This window comes from Phycodurus eques, chromosome 5, assembly GCF_024500275.1.
Source record: "Phycodurus eques isolate BA_2022a chromosome 5, UOR_Pequ_1.1, whole genome shotgun sequence".
NCBI lineage: Eukaryota > Metazoa > Chordata > Actinopteri > Syngnathiformes > Syngnathidae > Phycodurus > Phycodurus eques.
Genome location: NC_084529.1, coordinates 12148978 through 12171460, shown reverse-complemented (window position 1 = coordinate 12171460; position 22483 = coordinate 12148978). Strand labels below are relative to the sequence as shown.

Here is a 22483-nt window from a genome sequence, read left to right as displayed (position 1 = left end):
TAGGCGAGGCCAAATTTGAATGCGGGTCTGTGAGGCAGATGTGCTAACCAGTCGTCCACCATGCTGCCCCTTAAAAGTCATGTGAAAAATAAATTAGCTGAGCAATTAACATTTAGAAGGGTTACTTTGGAGCAATTTAGACCGACTTCTATGTTGGGCAGCACAGTAACTTCCCAGAACTTCCCATTTGAGGCAAATCCTGGCTGCAGCTGTTGTACAGAAGCTTTGCTGCTTATCTTTGCTCGGCATCAACAGACAAACTTGCATACTGTGATCGCAAGCCACAAAAATTTGGTTTCTCAGCCAATATAATATGCAAGTGGTTGGCTCTTTTGACAATTTTATGCACAAGCCAACAATTACGTCACAATGACATTTCGAAAATGTTCCCATATATGACCTGTGATTTATTGGTGACCAGTCCAAAATTAACACTGTAGCTCGCCAAGTATACATGTTGTTCATGTATTAGGATTTAGGACAGCAAAAAAAATCAAAACAAAGCAAGTGTTTAATAACTAACTGATTTTATTTACAGAACTGAAATGTATGCAGATGATCGTTTTCCTTCATTCTCAGAACAGGAAAAATATTCCTCCCTAGATGATCACAAAAAAATAATACATTTACAGGTAACTTGACTTTGCGGCCATAAACGTCAGGTGTCAAATCATACACCGACCTAAATTGAGGACAATGATCACACCACACCCCAGAATCACATATGCCATTCCAATCCTGACTTATTACTAAATAAGGTGAAAACTCAAATAGAACCCCTGCTTGGTGGTGTAAATCCCACTGGGAGGAAGGTCATACACAACTGAGTCTTGTCGTGTCAGACTGACAATGCACAAGAAAAAAAAAGGCTGAGAGGAGTTTAGTATGACTGCACGGAGAAAAAAATACAACAGGACTTGATATTCTAAAATTAAACACACAAACAAACAAAAAGGTCAAACTAAGTCAAGGGCCATAATGTCCATCTTAACTCCCCACAGTATTGACAAGCATATAACACAGTTCTGGCTAGAAGTGGTTTAAAAGTGATGGTGATGTATGTGATGTGTAACAGTAAAAGGCTCTGTTTTGGCTGTCAGTCCTATTATCTGTGAGTTAAATAAGTAGAGCTGTTTTGTGATTGGCCAGACCAACACTGCATTTCCAGGTTGGCGTTACACTACACTACAGAGGCAATAACTATTAGTCGTTGTTATTTGCTTTTAATTAACAGTGACAAAGGAAAACAAAGTTAAAATAAACATAAACATATCTTACTGGCCACAGCTAGTTATTTCCTCACCACATTCCACTGCTCTGTCCGCCCTCAGTAAAGATGTGGGATGCAAGTTTTTCCCTCTTCAAAAGCTAAAAAAAGCAGCAGTTGACCGACTATTGACGTGCGAAGAAAGCCAGGTGACAGACCTAAACCTCTGAGCAAACAGTGGTGAGTTAATTAGGACAAAGATGAGTCATTTTACTATAATGCATTTACTAATTGTCAGCAGTTTTTCCCTTTTCATTATATTCATGTTTATTTATAGCATATGTGGGCTTGTGTGTGCATGTATATGTTTTTAATTTGACTGTGTCCTTCAAATACAAATAAAAGAGGTATTGGCAGAACAGGAGGACTTGTGTTCAGACTTGACTTCCGTCTGTGTCTTCACTTGACAGGCTGCTCGTCGCTTCATTTGTTTCCTGCATAAAGTCTGGTCCATGACTTCGCTGTAGAGGGGGAAAGACAGTATTAAAAAAATCACAAAGAACATTTCCAAAATTATTTTTACTGCTGCACTCTCAGGAAATTGGCTAGTCTGTCATTTTTGACCTCAGACTTGTGTGCCAAAATTCATTGAAAACTAACTGTGGTGAAGTTGAGGTGGGGACTTTCCAAATCTGGCCAAAATTTAACAGCCATTAAAACAATGAAATTCCTCTTTCAAATGTCGTAACATGTTTTTCCAAACTGCTCTCAAATGCATCACAAAATGCCGCTAAGACAGCAGATGAGACTTATGCAAAAAAAATATATTTCAGCAAAAGAGCCTGGAAAATGCAAAAAAGGGTGGATGGATTTTTTTCAAATAAGCAATTTGAGCAACAGCCACTAACTCATATTAGTCTTTCCTACATGGGACTCCCAAATAATTCAACTATCAGGGCAAATCCCCCTCCTCCCTCCATGGTTCGGGAAATGACAATGCTAACATGACAACCACTGTTAGCATTGTTGGTCACCGCTTTTTAAATTATTATTATTATTATTTTTTAAATTGTTACAACAGGGCGGCACGGTGTAAGACTGGTTAGCACATTTGCCTCACAGTTCTGTGGACCGGGGTTCAAATCCCGGCCCCGCCTGTGTGGAGTTTGCATGTTCTCCGTGCCTTGGATGGGTTTTCTGCGGGCACTCCGGTTTCCTCCCACATCCCAAAAACATGCATGGGAGGTTGATTGGAAACTCTAAATTGCCCTTAGGTGCGAATGTGCACGCGAATGGTTGTTTGTTTATATGTGCCCTGCGATTAGTTGCCGACCAGTTCAGGGTGTACCCCGCCTCTCGCCCGAAGATAGCTGGGATAGGCTCCAGCACGCCTGCGACCCTTGTGAGGATAAGTGGTACGGATAATGGATGGATGGATAGTTACAAGAGGCTACTTGAGGGGTTGCAAAAGTAGCTAAATATAGCAATTAAGTTGGCCACAGCAAACACAAGACCCTTTCCAAAAAAATTTTATATCATCGAAAAGTTTATTTATTTCCATAATTCCATTCAAAAAGTTAAACTTTCATAGATTATAGATTCAGGGCCCACAATTTAAACAATTTCAAGTATTTATTTGTTTATTTTTACATAACTGGGGATTCCAATTCACAAAATTTTAATACTGTCAAGAAATCAGCAGGCCATAAATGTGTTAAACTGAGTGTCACACACTAATCATCTACTAAACTCAAAGTACCTGCACAGGTTTCCCTCGGTGTCATTAAATTGCTTTATTTTGATTCAATTGTCTCAGTTGGGTTCCATAGACTGCAGACTTGACAACTGGCCAGACGACCATCATTGATACACTCCGTAGGATGGGTAAGTCACAAAGGTTCATAGCTAAGGACGGTGCTGTGTCCAAGTATATAAATGAAAAGTCTAGTGGAAGGACAGAATGTGGCAGGAGAAGATGCACCAGCAAAAAAGATGACCGTGGGCTTCAGCGGATTATCAAACAGAGAAGACTCAACAATCTAGCAGAGATCCAGAAAGAGTGGAATGAGGCGGGAGTCACAGCTTAAAAAAACATTACATTCAGACGCATCCGGCAGATGGGCTACAAGTGTCGGGTTCCTTGGATCAAACCACTTCTGAGCCTGAGCCAACGTAGGAAGCGTCTCAACTGGACCAAGGAGAAGAAGGACTGGACTTTTGCTTTTCAAAATGAAAGCTAAGTGTCCCTTTCATCCGGGAATCAAGGTCCAAGGGTTTGGAGGAAGATGGGTGAAGAACCAAACCCAAGTTGCTTGAGGTCCAGTGTGAAATATCCACGGTCAGTCATGTTTTGGGGTGCAATGTCCAGTGCCGGTGTTGGTAAACTCTGCTTTCTTAAATTCAAGCTCACCGCAACAGTCTACCAGAATGTTTTAGAGCACGGGTGTCAAACTCATTTTTGTCACGGGCCACATCGTAGTTATGACTTCTCTCGGAGGGCCGCTACAACTGTGAACTCATATAAATGAAAGCTTACCTCCTATACTGTAATTACATACAGTATACACAACACATTGATGAATAGCCAGTTTTGAAATCAGAAACTTATAAAAACATGTTTTTCAACTATTACATTTCTTTTCAAAGGGAGATTGGTAACAAAAACAATGCTTGCAAATATCTCAATGGTATTACACCAGAACACAATGAGCAATTTTGATTTGCTTTCACGGGCCAAATAAAATGATGTGGCGGGCCGGGTCACCAGTTTGACACCTGTGTTTTAGAGGATCTGTATGGAGAAGGTGCAGGAACTGGCCCCTGCCCATACTGCCAGAAGCACCAAAACCTGGTTTGATGCCCATGCCATCACAGTGCTTGACTGGCCAGCCAACTTGCCGGACCTAAACCCCATTGAGAATCTATGGGGTATTATCAAGAGGAAAATGAGGGGCACTAGACCCAAAAACAAAGAAGAACTGACAGCAAGCATCAAAGAAATCTGAGCTTCCATAACTCCCAGGCAATGCCACAGGCTGATTGCCTCAATGTCATGGCGCATCCAGGCAGTGATTAAAGCAAAGGGATTCCTGAATCTATAATATATGAAAGTTTAACTTATTGAATGGAATTATGGAAATAAAATTTTCCATGATATTCTACTTTTTGAATGGGTCTGTAGTTGTTTTTACTCACTTATACTGGCCACATATGAGCACATGAAAATTAAAGCACTGTGCTAAAAATAAAATCAGTGCGTTGTTTCGTTTTGACTTGATAAAGACTACAAAGACCAGTCATTAACAGTGGACAGGCCGGATGAGGCCCATGAGTCGTACCAGATGTACTTTAATCCCACAGGAGATAAAAGTCAGAGAACACTAAGCAAGATCCAGAAGGAACCTACAGTAAATAACTTCATTTGGTTCTGGCAGGTTTTACCTGTCTCTATAGCTTCAGCTTCATTGGTCTTCCACTTCTCTGCAACATCATTTGCTAAGGGATCATCTGGGTTTGGCGCACTTAGTAAAGCCTGGATTGACAGAAGCACTGTGCGGATCTGCAGAGCTGGTGACCATTTATCTGAAATAAGAATAGAGGGGAAAAAAAAGGGGGGGGGGGCAGCTGTCAGAGTCTTAAACCCAGTGAAAGTTTAATTCAAAAGGCCTTTTGGCCTTACAGTTTTGCCAGATTACACTGGCAAAACTCTCAATTCATCTGCACATCAACTATCGCAGAACAAATTGTCAACACGATTCCCTAGAGTAACAAACTTTGTTCCAAAAGCCAAAACAATGTTTGTTAAAGACCTGATTTTCAATCAGTTGGCAGGAAAGTAATCTAAACACTGTTAACTGTAAATATGAAAATTAATCATTAATTCTGACTTACCTTTCAGAATGTCTAGACATATTCTTCCCAGTTTGTCTACATTGGGATGATATATTTTAGTCATGAAGCGCACTTTAGGTGCTGCCATCGGATATTCCTCAGGTAAAAAGAGTTCTAGTTTAAATGTACCCCCCTCAAAAGGTGAGTCTTGGGGCCCAGAAATCACCACATGAAAATAGCGAGCGTTGCTCTCATCTGGCTCTGCCTGGATACCTGGAACAGGCTCTGCAAACAAGCGCTGAGTTTCCTGGGAAATCAAAACAAAACAGAGCACAATTATCAATACAAAACTGTCACACACAACACTTTCTATTTTTTAGTAGGGATGTCCCGATCCAACTTTTTCACTTCAGAACCGATACCAATATTGCAGCCTTGAGTTTTGGCCGATACAGAGTCATTATACTATATTATATTTATTTTGTAGTATGGAATATTAGAAAAGGCTTCATCAAGTGATATTACTCAAACAGAGAACAATAATCAGCAACAGCAGGTATGAGGAAAAACTGACCCGTTTCCCTAAATACACGCAGCAAATCGACTGTCCTACCAGGGAAAATAATACTTTAGACCACTGCTACACTACGGCAAAAAACGCATACCGTGCTATACCTCGTGCAGCCCTGGCCTCGTCTGATCACTGCTTAATTCACTTAATACCGACGTACAGGCAAGAACTTAAATGTGGGAAGCCTACAGTGAAAACAGTCAAAAGTGGACCAATGAAGCCAAGATGGAACTTCAAAGCTGTTTAGACTGCACAGACTGGAGTGTCTTTGAAAATTCAGCTGGCAGCCTGGATGAATATACGGACACTGTCACATCCTATATCAGTTTCTGTGAAGAAGTTTGTGTACCAACAAAATCATTTCGGACATTCAACAACAACAAGCCGTGGTTCACTGCTAAACTTAAGCAGCTTCGCCAAGCTAAGGAAGATGCATATCAGAGCGGGGACAGGGCCCTGTATAATCGAGATAGAAACCAGCTTACTAAAGAAATTAACATTGCAAAGAGGATCTATGCAGCAAAGTTGGAAAAACAGTTTAGCACGAACGACTCTAAATCAGTCTGGCATGCATTCCAATCGCTGACTAATTACAAGCGACGATCCCCCCAAGCTGAGAAAAATAGCCAACGACTTGAATACCTTCTACTGCAGATTTGAAAAGGACAGTTTCACACCACACACCCACCTGGCCGCACCCGCGACCACAACCACACCTCTGACTTCTGCGTTAACCATCCATGAACAGGATGTGAGACGCATCTTCAAACAACAGAAGATTAACAAAGCGGCAGGCCCGGACCATGTGTCCCCATCCTGCCTCAAAGTCTGCGCGGACCAGCTCGCTCCAGTCTTCACTCAGATCTTTAACAGATCTTTGGAAATGTGCGAAGTTCCATCCTGTTTCAAAAGCTCCACCATCATTCCAGTCCCCAAGAAACCTGCAATCTCTGGTCTGAATGACTACAGGCCTGTCGCTTTGACATCTGTGGTCATGAAGTCCTTCGAACGTCTCGTGCTGGACCACCTCAAGAGTGTCACAGGTCCCCTGCTGGACCCCCTGCAGTTTGCCTACCGAGCGAACAGGTCTGTGGATGATGCAGTCAACATGGGACTGCACTTCATCCTAGAACACCTCGACAGTGCAGGGACCTACGCGAGGATCCTGTTCGTGGACTTCAGCTCAGCGTTCAACACCATCATCCCTGAACTCTTCAACCAAGCTTCTCCAGCTCAGCGTCTCACCTGCCATATGCCAGTGGATTTACAGCTTTCTGACGGGCAGGACACAGCAGGTCAGGCTGGGGGAGGCCACCTCATCCACACGCAGCATCAGCACTGGGGCGCCCCAAGGTTGTGTCCTCTCTCCGCTGCTCTTCTCTCTCTACACAAATGACTGCACCTCAACGCACCCGGTTGTCAAACTCCTGCAGTCTGCAGATGACACCACTGTCATCGGCCTCATCAAGGACGGTGACGGGTCTGTATATCGACAGGAAGCGGAGCGGCTGCAGCTGTGGTGCGGCCGACACAACCTGGAGCTGAACACGCTCAAGACTGTAGAGATGATCGTGGACTTCAGGAGGCATCCTTCGCCACAGCTGCCCCTCACGTTGTCCAGCTGCCTTGTGTCAACCGTCGAGACCTTCAAGTTCCTGGGAATTACAATCTCTCAGGACCTGAAGTGGGCGACCAACATCAACTCCGTCCTCAAAAAGGCCCAGCAGAGGATGTACTTCCTGCGGCTTCTGAGAAAGCACGGCCTGCCACCAGAGCTGCTGAGACAGTTCTACAAGGCGGTCATCGAATCAGTCCTGTGTTCTTCCATCACAGTCTGGTTTGGTGCTGCTACAAAAAAGGACAAACTCCGACTGCAACGGACAATCAAAACTGCTGAAAGGATTGTCGGTACCCCCCTACCCACCATTGAGGACTTGCACGCTGCCAGAACTAAGACAATGGCGTGCAAAATCCTCTCGGACCGTCTGCACCCAGCTCTTCCAGCTCCTTCCCTCAGGTAGGCGCTACCGATCAACGCAAACTAGAACTAGCAGACATTCCAACAGCTTCTTCCCTCTTGCGATCAACTTCTTAAACACCTAACCTATAATTCCATTACAACAAGCTGGAAATTTTTTGACTTGAGTTCGTTGTCACATTTCTGTGGGGCCAATTATGTATTACTCGTGCACTCACTGTAGTTGTCTCGCCATGCTGCACTATTTGCATATACTGGCCACTCATGCCAGAGTAGCATCTGCTCCATTTGCACACTGATTGAGGAGTATCTGTAACATTTGCACAACCAACATTGTCCCAGATGATCGCACTACTCGTCACTTTAAACCGCATACACTCCTTGAAGTCTCAGCGCCCTTTGCACAATGGTCATTGCACCGGACTATTGCAATATTAGTCATTCGAACTGCTCTAAGTGCTAGAGGACTCTGCATCTTTTTGCACAATTGTTTTTTGTCAATGTCTTTATGTCCCCAAAGTGTTCTGTAAATTGACTGTCTGTTGTACTAGAGCGGCTCCAACTACCGGAGACAAATTCCTTGTGTGTTTTGGACATACTTGGCAAATAAAGATGATTCTGATTTTGATTAACCAATAAGTTAAATAAAGTACTGCAGTGTACGTCTTGACCTCTGAGGGCAGTGTGGTGCACGCAATGAGATGCACACTTGCGGTCACAAAGAAAGTCATGATTGAATATTTTGAAAGTTTGAAGAATATATGCCAGTGAGTATTGTTATATTGCCTCTTTTGAGTTTATAGACCGTTTGTGTACCACTATTCATTATTTGAGATATTAATGCCGCGAGTTTGATGCTAATTTCCCTTAGCTCGCCAACTGAGTTTTTCATTCATTGTTTTTGCATTGAGCTAGCGATTTTTTTGTGAACAAAAATGAAGAAAGAAACCAAGTCTGTGATATATTTGAACACTCAATAGGTGTAATACTTAAAAGTGCTGGAATGGAGTATGGAATGGACCGCTTGTATAAGAGTTGTAAAATTGGAGACTTTCGATGCAGTCCGATCAGATACTTTTTTTTTGTGCTGACATCGGACCGATTTCCGATCTCCAAGATCGCCTCGGGATACCACTTTTTTGCACCACAATTTTAGCAGTAAAGAGCAGTGATTCAGAAAGGCTCTTGCTTTGACATGAAGATGCTAGAATAACCAGCCCAGGATGTGGTTGCTTAAGTGGGTCGTGTAATAGTCAAGTCAATGAGAGAAATAAGTCAAATGGAGAGAGAAACAGATATAATTGTAAATGTGTTCTGATGTTAAGGTAAAATAAATTGAGTTGTAAATTTGAGCAGCCGCACCCCACCTTAGCTCTGTAGGTGGTGGTAATGCACATTACAAAGGAGAGTCAGTTTAAAAAATTCCTACATCTACCTCATAACCTTGTTCTCAAGCTACGAACTAGAACTTATCTGTTTTTTTAAAAAGTTCCATAACCATGTTGTCAAACCGATCCTTTAACCGATCCTTTGCTATGATATGTATGCCAAGACAGTAGTTGGGGATAGCACTACCCCTATGGTCACTAACTGATTATCCTCTATTCCAGCAGTGTTAAACATATGGCCCGCACACATTGTAGATGACAAACTGAACAAAATAATCAAGAAATCTGACATCGTTTTGTAAAATGATTTAAAAAAAATATCATTCAATATTTTTTAAAATTGTCTGATGTTTTGCATACAGACAAAGGGGAAAAACATACTTTTTAAATTATATCTGGTCTTTTTTTTTTGTAAGATTTTAGTTGTCCTTTGACATCAAATTGGGCTTTATGTGACCCCTGAACTACAATGAGTTTGACACCCCTGCTCGATTCAAACTGTCCTCTGAATGCCCTTCATCGATGAAAGATGGGTTTCGTCAGCTCAATGTTGCATTGATTGCATCACTAATGCCTCTAAGATCTTTGAAACGAGTTTGGATGGATGACGTGACACAGCCGTTTCCTTTCTGTAGGGTGGTGGCGTCGCGTGACCTCTGCGGCCTTTGTTGTGCACGGCTGACTGGTAACATGTTCACCATTTTAGTCAATGGCACTTAATAAATTAGCAATTTTTCAGCATAGTAAATTAACAACTGAACATAATTTTGGGGTGCTAGCTGCAAGTGCAACAGTATATGATTGCTTGTTTTGCGCGAGTATTGAGGACGTCTGGCGCCCACTGCCGTTTGTATAATTTAGATCATTTAGAATAGATGACACCCACCCTACTAAATTACCGTTCATTCAGCATATTCAAGATTGAACATAATTTTGGGGTGCTAGTTGTGTTAATGTGAGAGTGCAACGGTATATGATAGGAACATGAAGTATAATACTAACTTGAATAAAATGCTTGGAAACTCAAGCAAGATGTCTTTTTTTTTTTTCCTGAAAAGTTGTCATTTTGGAGGTGGTGGGATCCCGCCCGACAGGGCTGTAATTTTGTATCGAAACCGGTTTTCAAAACACACGAACCTAGGTCGTCTTTGAAATGACAGAACAGTGACACGTCCTTTCAACTGTGTGCCTCCACTCCACGCAATATACGCTCACAGTGCTACCAATCTTAATATATGTAATAATAATAATTGCTATTATTATTATTATTACTACTATCATTAGACCTGTCACGATAATTACTATATCAACTTATCGTTCGATAAAAAAACCGACACGATAGTTTTTCCGTACTTCATAAATGGTCATTGGTGTGGTGACCTGGCATGCGGATTTGGGCAAAAATGAGTTTGACACCCCTGGACGAGTCTCCTAACTAACCTTTGTTGCATGAACTGATGAAGCGTCTCGGATGAGAAGCGAAACATCTTCTCAGACAACCAGAACAGTCCAGTTACGACCGATTCAATGCCTTAAGAATGACATGACCTGGTTGAATGAGAATATTCACAGGCATATTTAACGTTTAATTTTGCAATGAAAACTGATTGCATTTTTTTTTTTTAAATGTAGTGCAATGATAAGGCAGATGTCAAAGCCCATGATATTTGCATTTGTTCTGTCGTTTTGCAGTGACTACAATCAAGAGTTACTTAGCGTGGCAGTACAGATGACGTTATTAACGTTACACACTGTTATAAACATTACACACTGTGTTCCTAAAGTTCTTATCTAAAAGAATATTTAATGCATTTAATATTTCTCACATAAACTCAACGCAAAGCAACCTGCAGTAATACTGACCTTGATGAATTTTTAGAAGCAAAGTGAAACCAGTGCCACTATTCGGTAAAAAAAATAAAACATTTTTCCCCCCCCCCCTTTGAAAAAGGTCATTTGAAATACATGACCATTAGGTTTCACCTAAAGGTAAGCTCAGCAATTATGTGTGAGTCAAAGCCCATGATATCTGCATTTGTTCTGTCGTATTGCAGAGATGACAATCAAGAGTTACTTAAGAGTGGCAGTACAGAGGGTTAATCGTTCACATAGTTTTTACTTTCTTTAACCTGATTTAGGTTTTCTTCATAATCAGAGCTGCAAAATTTCTAAGTTCTAAAAATACTGGTGAGTAGTGTAGAGGTAGACTTTAAGGTGGATGTCATTGTCAAAATAAAAGACGGGGAAGTGTCTGCCTTTGTGCCTAAGTGCTATCAATATCAAGAGTGTGGGCAGTATGTCACGGTCTTTTAGAGGTGACACCGATCTAAGCTTCCATGCCACAGGATACCATTACTGGTACTTCCATACCCATCAGCCACTGCAGCAAAGTTGGTTACTCCCTGCTAGCAACCACAGCGAAATTACCGAGACAACACAAAATCTTTGAAGTTTTCTGGTTTGTAAAGTCAACTATGCAATCCCTATCCTGAAATTAAATCCAACAAACGATTATACTAATACACTAACACACAACAATAACTGCACGAATACACAAAGCTCCTCTTTAGACCATGTCCTGCTTTTCAGTCTTAATCTAATACAGTCTGTAAAATTCATGTGCTGTCCATCATACTGTAGGTGACAATGACAGAAACAGCGAAATAGGAATGAATGCAGAGGAATCCAAAATAGCTACCGTACTTGTTTTTGAAACGCTTCTCCTGAATGCAGCTTAGAGTGAAATTCCTGAAATGTTTTAGATAACCCACAGACAAAACCATGCAGTGAAAACACAGACACGAGGGGCTCCCAGTACCAGTCACACGGTCCAAAGGCTCAAGTGCTCCAACTCTCTCACCTTTTCCCACCAATGTCAGTCTGTTGCCGGCTTAGTCACTCACCTGTACAGCTTACATCTTTCTGTTCCCATGAGGCTTTCTTCTCTATACATGGCTATCTTTCACTCTTCTCTATACAAGGCTACCTCTCACTCTTCTGTGGGATGAGTACAGTGGCACCTCCAAAGTCAAACACAATCTAGGTCTACATCAAAACAAAATATAATAAATTGCTCTCGAGTTCAAACTGTCAGTCATAATAAAAGTTTAACCAGAAGGTATTAAACTAAAAACAAAAAACTAAACTAAATAATAATAATAATACTAAATAATAATAATAATAATAATGTTGCCCTCCTGATGTGTCGTTTAAAGCAGGGATACCCAATAACTGTGCCCCAGCACATTAGTGTGCTGTGAAAGATCATCAGATATGCTGTGGCAACATTAAACACTGGCAAAATCTTGTCATAGAGTATATAACACTAGAAAATATTTCTGCAAAACGTAATAACCAAATGGATAACTCAGAAAAACTGGTCACCTTTCATTAAAATGGTGAACCTTGATTATTGTCTCCCTGGGAAAGAATGTCATACAGAAATGTATGTAATGTAATCCATCCATTTTCTGTACAGTTTATCCTCATTAGGGTCACGGGCGTGTCGGAGCCTATCCCAGCTATTTTTGGGCGAGAGGGGGGTACACCCTGAACCGGTCGCCAGCCAATCACAGAGCACATATAAACAAACAACCATTCACACTCACATTCACACCTACGGGTAATTTAGAGTCTTCAATTAACCTGGCATGCATGTTTGTGGGATGTGGGAGGAAACCGGAGTACCCGGAGAAAACCCACGCAGGCACAGGGAGAACATGCAAACTCCACACAGGCAAGGCCAGATTTGAAATCAGGTCCTCAGAACTGTGAGGCAGATGTGCTAACCAGTTGACCACTGTGCCGCCGTATATAATGTAATGTGTAATGTCAGAATCAGAATCATCATTATTTGCCAAGTATGTCCAAAACACACAAGGAATTTGTCTCCGGTAGTTGGAGCCGCTCGAGTACAACAGACAGTCAATTTACAGAACACTTTGGAGACATAAAGACATTGACAAAAAACAATTGTGCAAAAAGATGCAGAGTCCTCTAGCACTTAGAGCAGTTCGAATGACTAATATTGCAATAGTCCGGTGCAATGACCATTGAGCAAAGGGCGCTGAGACTTCAAGGAGTGTATGCGGTTTAAAGTGACTAGTAGTGCGATCATCTGGGACAATGTTGGTTGTGCAAATGTTACAGATACTCCTCAAACAGTGTGCAAATGGAGCAGATGCTACTCTGGCATGAGTGGCCAGTATATGTGTTGGATATATTGTAGAAGTTATCATTTATTTGCTTATCTTGCATTAGTATTATGGACAATTTTTAGAAAGAAAGATGTCTCGCCTTCAAGAAGATGACTCAGCAGGAATCATCTGAGAGAAGGACGTGGCAGGTGTTGGTGCCATGTTTTCACCTTGAAACCCTCCCCTTAGTGTGTTGTGTCTTGTAAACTTAGAAACCTCCCTATTTTCAAATAAATGCAGGAGCGACGGGAGAGATTGTTTAGAGCGTGTTGAGAGGCTGTAATCTGAACAATCTCCCATATGCCCTCCTCATGAGAAAAAGAAACCAGCGTCTTCATTTCTTTTGTGTCTATTTTTTATAATGTTGGGCAAGATAAATCCAACAATACGCAAATAGTGCAGCATGGCGAGACAACTACAGTGAGTGCACGAGTAATACATAATTGGCCCCAACAGAAATGTGACAACGAACTCAAGTCAAAAAATTGCCAACTTGCTGTAATGGAATTATAGGTTAGGTGTTTAAGAAGTTGATCGCAAGAGGGAAGAAGCTGTTGGAATGTCTACTAGTTCTAGTTTGCATTGATCAGTAGCGCCTACCTGAGGGAAGGAGCTGAAAGAGCTGGTGACCGGGGTGCAGACGGTCCGAGAAGATTTTGCACGCCCTTGTCTTAGTTCTGGCAGCGTGCAAGTCCTCAATGGTGGGTAGGGGGGTACCGACAATCCTTTCAGCAGTTTTGATTGTCCGTTGCAGTCGGAGTTTGTCCTTTTTTGTAGCAGCATCAAACCAGACTGTGATGGAAGAACACAGGACTGATTCTATGACCGCTGTGTAGAACTGTCTCAGCAGCTCCGGTGGCAGGCCGTGCTTTCTCAAAAGCCGCAGGAAGTACATTCTCTGCTGGGCCTTTTTGAGGACGGAGTTGATGTTGGTCGCCCACTATGATTTGGTAATGTGACCAAATCATATCTTCTCATTTTAGACTCCTGTTCACGCCATAGGGTCACTTCCATGTACTTGAACGTCTATCCTTCTAGCCCCGCATCTGCGGTGTGGGCCTCTGGAGATGCTGGGTCTGTTTCCCCCTCCTCCTCTTGAGTCGGGTTTTGTCCCTGTTGCCCTCCTGGGGGCGGGCCAGCCCCGGAGCTGCTCTCGGTTCCTGGGTGCCCGCAGGCCCTACTCCGGAGGCCTCGTCCTGGTCTCCGGGTGGGGACTGGGGGCCGTGCTGCTGCACCACTTCCCTCTTCCTGGGGAATGCCGCCGTGGTTGTCGCCCCATAGGGTCCCCATGGAGGGGCCTGGCACGAGGTATGATGGGGAGGACGCCGGGCCGGGTCCTGGCACATCTGTGCTGGTCTCCGGTCTGGTCCAATTTTAATGCATCATACAACCGTCAGCTGGGGCAGGGCAGTGTCGGGCTGGGGAGGACGGGCAGCTCTAGGAAGCGTTCTGGACGTCCCAAACGTCTTCCATTTAAGGATTATGGAGGCCACTGTACTCTTAGGAAACTTAGGTGCAGCAGAATTTTGTTTGCCTTGCCACAATTCTGTCCCTGAGCTCTTCAGGCAGTTCCTTTGACCTCATGATTCTCATTTGCTCTGACATGCACTGTGAGCTGTAAGGTCTTATAGACAGGTGTGTGGCTTTCCTAATCAAGTCTAATCATTATAATCAAACACAGCTGGACTTCAATGAAGGTGTAGAACCATCTCAGGGATGATCAGAAGAAATGGACAGCACCAGAGTTAAATCTATGTGTGTCATAGCAAAGGGTCTGAATACTTATGGCTGTGTGAAATTTTAGTTTTTCTTTTTTAATAAATCTGCAAAAATTTCAACAATTAATTTTTTTCTGTCAATATGGGGTGCTGTGTGTACATTAATGAGGAAAAAAATGAACTTAAATGATTTTCGCAAATGACTGCAATATAACAGTGAAAATTTTAAGGGGGTCTGAATAATTTCCGTACTCACTGTACATTCGCACATTCTTTGGGGAGCTGGGTAACCTGCGTGGGGGTGACGGTTGCAGGTCATCAATGCTCCGTGACCGTCTCGCCCCACCCCCACCCCACACGATCACGGTACAGAGATAATGGTCGCCAGTCGGGCACCTGGTAACCATAGTAATAGGCTGGGTGGTGGGTCGGGTTGGGCATCGCGAATTGAGAACCGATTGGAACCGGGACTAACATTCTGGTTCTCCCGAAATCTTTCAAATTAAAAAATGTCGGTTCACAGTTTCGATGCCTACAGTCCACCAACCCCAAAGAAAAAAGTGTCGAAAACCAACGAAGAACAACACGCACGAATACGTGGTTGTGCTCAACGGTGGCAGCGAACAAAAGTGTGTCTTAACTTTGGTAAAATAAATGACCAGTCAGTTGCCTCAATGCAACATTTAAGATTAAGATTATATTGTACAAAGGAGGCTTAGATGATGTGTAGATGTCTGACGTGCTCCCTCCCGTGCCGAGGCTCAGCCTGCACCACGCAGAACTTCAGTCAAGTCAAATTGAGTGAGTGAAACAATAAAATACATCTATTCCAACATTGAGGCAACAAACAAGGTAGATGGTTGGATGCACTTTTGCACTGATGGTTTTCAGCGTTTTAGTCTTAAAACCAATGTAAGAGTCGATGACAGAAAAAGAAAGCTTAACATTGAGCTAAAACTTCACCAAAGGTCAACTAGCAACTATACATCACAATGAATTGGAACAAAATTCACAAAGAGGTTTTCCCACAGTATCACAAACACTAACCTTGTGTCTCATCAGTGGGTAGGTAAAGGAATCAATGTTTCATAGTATTTTGCTCCATTTATTGCTCTTTTTCTTGCCACCTAGGTTTACTTTTGTTTTCAAAATTTACCGTTGTCGTGTGAAGTTACTTTTTGTGCCAAAATGCTGAGTACCCTTCAAAATAAAAAGCTACAAGCTTAAAACAGAAAGTCTAGGTAAAAGTTGCATATATAAACCATGTGACATGATAAAACAGTCACAACTATTTTAACAATGCTATATTTAACTTTTAGCTGAAACATGAATAAAGGTTAAGTCACTTTGGTTAGTTCCACACACATTGCCCTTCAGCTCATAGGTTTGATATTGATACTGGTTATAAAGAACCTCGAGTCAAATGATCATTTTAGTCTATGCTGCGACTGCTAAGAAAATGGATATTCATAATTTAGAGACCCTTTTTTTAAACCATGCAAACATTTTTGACCCAGCCCCCTAAACGAATCAGAATTGAGAATTGTTTGGAATCGGAATTGCTCAAATTCAAACGATGCACAACCCTAGCAGTGGGTCCTCACATTTCTCTTGGCTAGATTCCTGGGGCCTGGTAAAATATTTTATAATTCAGCAACAATGGAGGGTTTTCAAGCATGAACGGCCTTTTTATGGTCATTTCACAGCATTTCAATCGGATTCAAATCCAGACCTAGACAAGGCCACTCCAAAACCTCATTTTTATTTTAAAACATTCAGAAGTTGACTTGCTGGTGTGTTTTGGATTGTTGTCCTACTGCAGAAACCAAGTGTGCTACAGCTTGAGGTCACGAACTGATGGCCGAACACTCTCCTTCAGGATTTTCTGGTCAAGAGCAGAATTCACGGTTCCATCAATCACAGCAAGTCAGCCAGGCAAAGCATCTCCAGACCATCACACTACCACCAACATGTTTGACTGTTGTTATGATGTTTTTTTTCCTGAAATGTTGTGTTACATTTATACCAGATTTAACGACACACACAACCTCCAAAAAGTCCAACTTTCGTCTCGTCAGTTCATGGGATATTGTCCCAAAAGTCTTTGGACTCATTCAGATGCAAGTAAAATGAGCCTTTATATTCTTTTTGGTCAGCAGTGGTTTTTGCATGAGAACTCTGCCATCCATTAGATTTTTGCCCAGTCTCTTTCTTATTGTTGAGTTAAGAATACTGACCTTAACTGAGGAAATGGAGGCCTGCAGTTCTTTAGATATTGTCATGGGTTCCTTTGTGACCTTCTTGATCAGCCGTCGTCGTGCACTTGATGTAATTTTTGTAGGAAGGTTCACCACCGTTCAATGTTTTCTCCATTTGAGGATAATGGCTCTCACCGTGGTTCGCCGTAGTCCTATAGCTTTAGGAATGGCTTTGTAACCCTTTCCCGAGTGAAAGATGTCAATTACTTCATTTGTTGTCTGTTCTTAGAATTTATATGGATTGTGGCTTTTTTTTTCCATCTGTTGGAGATCTTTGGGTTGACTTAATTTTGTCAAACAGGTTATATTTAAAGCTCCTATATTTCCCCAAACCAACTATTTCTAGGCTCTATGGTGCCTCAGTAAATGTGAAATATGAATTAAAATCGTCCACGCATTCCTGAGTCACAGACGCTTTTCTATCGAGAGGCCTGAAATCAGGTCATTCGAATTTTTCAAGCTGAACTATGTCATCAGCAAAGATCTCTGCCGACCTCTACGCCCCCGAGCCAGCATTGTCAACATAAACACGTGTGCCCTCACAAGTAGTGACAGTTGGGTCTTCTACACGGACGCAACCAATCAGAGGAAAGGGGGTGGTCTGACCAAAATATGTACAAAGCGGATACAATACTGGGTCAAACAGAAGTAGCTGTCAGAGGGGCCTTTTCTGGACACTAGTATGACAGAACCAAAGTGTTTTTAATAGACACTTTTATGCTAAGTCCATCTAGAGAGTCACTCTACAGAGGTCTAAATAGCTAAAATATGGGACCTTTAAGTGATTTCTTGATTGAACAGGTCAAGAGATAATCAGATTTGCTCAGTGAAAATGAACTGAAATAATTGGATTAGCCACAGTTAATTCATGAATTAACAAGGGAGGGGGCATTACTTTTTCCACACAGGGCCAGGTAGCTTTGAATAGTTTTTTCTCTTTAATAAATAAAATCTGAATTTAAAAACATATTATTGTTTATTTGGGCTGGATCTGATATTTACATTTGTTTGATGATCTTAAACATTAAAGCGGGGAAACTGAAAAAATACAAGAATTTGAGAAGGGGTTAACAGTTTAAAGAGGTGGTGAGAGCATATTAAATATATGGCTCCAGTCTAGTGGAGATTATGATCATTTGAATTGATGATTTTGTATGTACAAGTATTTTGCCTTAATACTGCAGCATACAGAGCCTAAACTACCACACGCGATTAGACATGCCATTTTGAATTTTGTTTGTTTTTAGCATCCTCTGACATAGAACATTTTGGGGCGGCACACAATGACTTTCCGCAGCGGCGTAAAAATCCATCACAGTGACCTCGTGCCACTAGAAGGCATGTTCACACTGACTGTTTTTTATTTGCTTGCGACCCTAGTGAGGAGAAGCGGTTCAGAAAATGGATGGATGGAAGGATCTAGACGTGTTTTTCATTCATATAAAGTTGTACCTTGCCTTATGAGTTTAATTTGTTCTGTGACTGAGCACTCTTATCTCAAATTGTGAGTGCGATACGGGATGCTGGCCGGATGTTAATGCAATTGCTCATACTTCAAATTATGGCTCACAACACAAAGCAAAAAAATAAATAAATAAATCGACTAAGCGAGAGCTCGTAACTAGAAAAACTTCTAAGGTGGTGCAGTCGTAAGTCAAGGTAGCTCTGTAATTAGGACATTTCGAGGTTACAAATGGTGAGCAATGAACTAGTTTGTACTACGACGTAATACGTCGTCGTCATGCGGAAAAAGATGGTCTTCGCCGTACTTATTGATTTGCATTTGACAGGTTTATATTTATGGTCTACAAATGTTTTTCCTTCAAATATTTACTGCAATTATGACATTTCAAGGTTACGAACGACAAGCAATGAACTACATTGTGCAGTAGAAGTGTTACATATTTACTGTAATGACTTTACTACTGCGCTAGCACAGGTTAGTGAGAGCATTCCGACTTAAGTGCAAATTTGGGTGGTGTCACCACTGCCACCGAAAAACACTGCACATTAATTGGCCCAATCTAATTAGTTTTGTCACTTAGCAATTTCATGTTTAACACAGTCGTTGAACGCTCAAAGTAGATATCAGATTATCACAACAACATATCAAAAGGTTCAATATCTTAGACATAGGGATTGGCTTCTTATTATGGTTACTCAGCACCTTGGTGGGTGAAGCAATGTGCACCTAAAATTCCCACTGATAAGTCAATAAAGCACAGCACAGAACTCAAATTGCAGTTTGTAATCCATGCATACTTTCACTCAACGCATAAAAGTATGTGCAATTAAGTAGATATGATCTGTTCCTAAAGTGCTGCAATTAAGCCATATACTGTAGTAAGATCACATTTGTAATGAATGGATAGGGCATTTGAGTTGCAACACCTTTAGGTAAATTTGGGTTTACAATCCAAACGATCCTGGCCTCCACTGATAACCAGCTTGTTATATGAGGTGATTCAGTTACATTTGGATTAAAGGAAACAGCGGAATAGTGCGGCTCAACCTGATTCCCTGGGTCTTGATACAGATGTATGGAGTCTGGCTGGAAGACATTCACTAAAATGTGAAATACCCCAAATTAGAAGTATGGGTAAATGTAATGAATATATTTTTTTGTCATTCATTGAGAGCTCACCAAATACAAATATTACAATAGAAGGCAAAGCCGGCTTGTAAATCAAGATATTGAACTAAAATTTATTCGTCAAAACCGTTTTAATGCAACACACCGTCCCATGTTAGTGTAGTACTCGGTGGAAAGAGGCCTTACAGAATACAAAGCTAACAGATCAACAACTTTTCATTTTTCACGTTTGATTCTAAAGACGTCGGCACGGTGGACGACTGGTTCGCACGTCTGCCTCACAGTTCTGAGGACCGGGGTTCAAATCCCAGTCCAGGCTGTGTGGAGTTTGCATGTTCTCCCCGTGCCTGCGTGGGTTCTCTCCAGGTTTCCTCCCGAAAACATGCGTGGTAGGTTGATTGATGACTCTAAATTGCCCGTAGGTGCAAATGGTTGTTTGTTTCTATATGCCCTGCGATTAGCTAGCGACCAGTTCAGGGTGTACCCCGCCTCTCGCCCGAAGATGAAGATAGCTGGGATAGCCTCCAGCACGCCCGCGACCCTAGTGAGGATAAGTGGTACAGATAATGGATGGATGGGTGGATTCTAAAGACTATAAAAACTTTATTACACACTGGTGACAAGCGTCCACCCATAGCCGTATTGCGAGAACTACATTCATTTTACCACGTAAAACTGCACCAAAAGGCCGCACGATCAAATAAATTACAGGAAAGACACCCAACTTCTAAACATGAAAACGTGAAAATTACCTCATTATAGAGAAAATGCTTGGGTTGGCGTGGCGAGCTTTTAGTTTTTAAATACACATAGACATGCTTAGCATGGTTAGCTTCATTAGCCTGCTTAGCCAGGCAGACCGTCAGTCCCTATAGCGATCTTTTAACAGATATAAACGAGAACCCATATTTTATTATAACTCTAACTATTATCGTCGACCAACACGGTGAGCAGAGCCGCTGATATTTTAACCAAAACGTTTGACCGATACCCGCAGGGGAAGAAAACGGAAGTCACTTCAGACAACTAACGGTGTCGCGGTAGATGCTACCGTTAGCACAGAAAGTCCGTATTAGATATTTGGGGCATGTGGTCGAATATGCTGGGTTAAACCCACAACGCAAAAGTCGCACAGGCTCATTTTTGAATGTGAAGTGTTTACCTTTATAATCCTGCGGGGCAGTCCTGTCATCTTGTCTTAAATGCGAGCTTTAGCTCAGTCAGTGCCTCCTCTCTCGTTGACAGCACACGCACACACCTACGACTTCCGGGTTCCCTGCGTCATGACCACAGATGGTAGGAAACCATCTGTTGTGCACACGATCAATCTTGGGAAGATTATTTTGGAAATGTACTGTAGTTACCCAGTTGAAAATGTAATAGTAGTTTAACTATTTCAATTACTTTCTCAATGTAACTAATTACCTTTGATTATTATTTTGAATGAATATATCAATAGAGCCCTTGGATGTTTCCTCTAAATAGTGGATTAAAATCATAAATCATTGTTTTAGGGTTAGGCCCTTCCACAACAGCTGACAACATCTTTCAGTGCCCAACATAAGGACGAAAATGCCAATCACGGATTGGTCTGCACAGCCACAGAAGAACACAGGCTCTCGTAGCTGGAACGTACTTGTCGTCCAAGACAATCTTATCATCTTTGTTTTGGAATTAACACAGATTAGTTCTTTACATGAATACATTGATAGCAAAACATGGTACAATGTAAATACATCATGACAATGTGTTTGTTCTTTTATGTGTTCAAAATTGAAACAATGAGTAATTTTCTTCTTTTCCTTTTGGGTTGTCCCGTTAGGGGTCGCCACAGCACGTCATCCTTTTCCATGTAAGCCTATCTCCTGCATCCTCCTCTCGAACACCAGCTGCCCTCATGTCTTCCCTCATTACATCTATCAACCTTCTCGATGGTCTTCCTCGAGCTCTCTTGCCCAGCAGCTCCATCCTCGTCATCCTTCTACCAATATACTCACTCTCTCTCTTTTGGATGGCCCAAACCATCAAAGTCTGCTCTCTCTAATTTTGTCTCCAAAACATCTAAACTTGCCCATCCCTTTCATGAGCTCATTTCTAATCCTATCCAACTTGGTCACTCCTTGAGAGAACCTCAACATCTTCATTTCTGCCACCTGCGGCTCTGGTTCCTGTTGTCTTTTCAATGCCTCTGTCTCTAATCCGTACATCATGGTTGGCCTCACCACTGTTTTATAAACTTTGCCCTTCATCCAAGCAGAGACTCTTCTGTCACACAACACACCTGAGACCTTCCTCCACCCTTTCCAACCTGCTTGGACCGTTCCTTCATTTCCTCATTCATCATCTTGTCAAAGTATTCTTTCCATCTATTCAGCACACGACTGGCACCAGTCAAAAAAATTTCCATCTCTATCTTTAATCACCCAAACCTGCTGCACATCCTTCCCATTTCTATCTCTCTGTCTAGCCAAATAGTATGATCTTTCTGTCCTTCTTTAGTGTCCAACCTGGTATACATGCCATCGTATGCTTCTTGTTTGGCCTTTGCCACCTCTACCTTCGCCCCATGTCGCATCTCCATGTATTCTTGTCTCCTCTCCTGGGTCCTGTCAGGTGTCCCACTTCTTCTTAGCTAACCTCTTTCCTTGTATGATTTCCTGTACTTCGAGGTTCCACTACCAAGTCTACATCTCCCTTTTCCTACCAGAAGATACATCAAGTACTCTCCTGCTTATCTCTCTGA

The 22483-nt window shown here is 42.0% G+C and overlaps 1 protein-coding gene across 1 annotated transcript; it reads right to left on the bottom strand.

Moving 5' to 3' along the window:
• Positions 1 to 505: 505 nt before the first annotated feature.
• On the bottom strand, positions 506 to 21005 carry ube2na (ubiquitin-conjugating enzyme E2Na). The gene is made up of 4 exons (XM_061677533.1): positions 20903 to 21005; positions 5099 to 5345; positions 4649 to 4789; positions 506 to 1728 (listed from the first exon to the last, which is right to left on the bottom strand). The coding sequence occupies exons 1-4, from the start codon at positions 20930 to 20932 to the stop codon at positions 1691 to 1693; spliced, it is 456 nt and encodes a 151-aa protein (XP_061533517.1). The 5' UTR covers positions 20933 to 21005; the 3' UTR covers positions 506 to 1690.
• Between the last annotated feature and the right edge of the window lie 1478 nt (positions 21006 to 22483).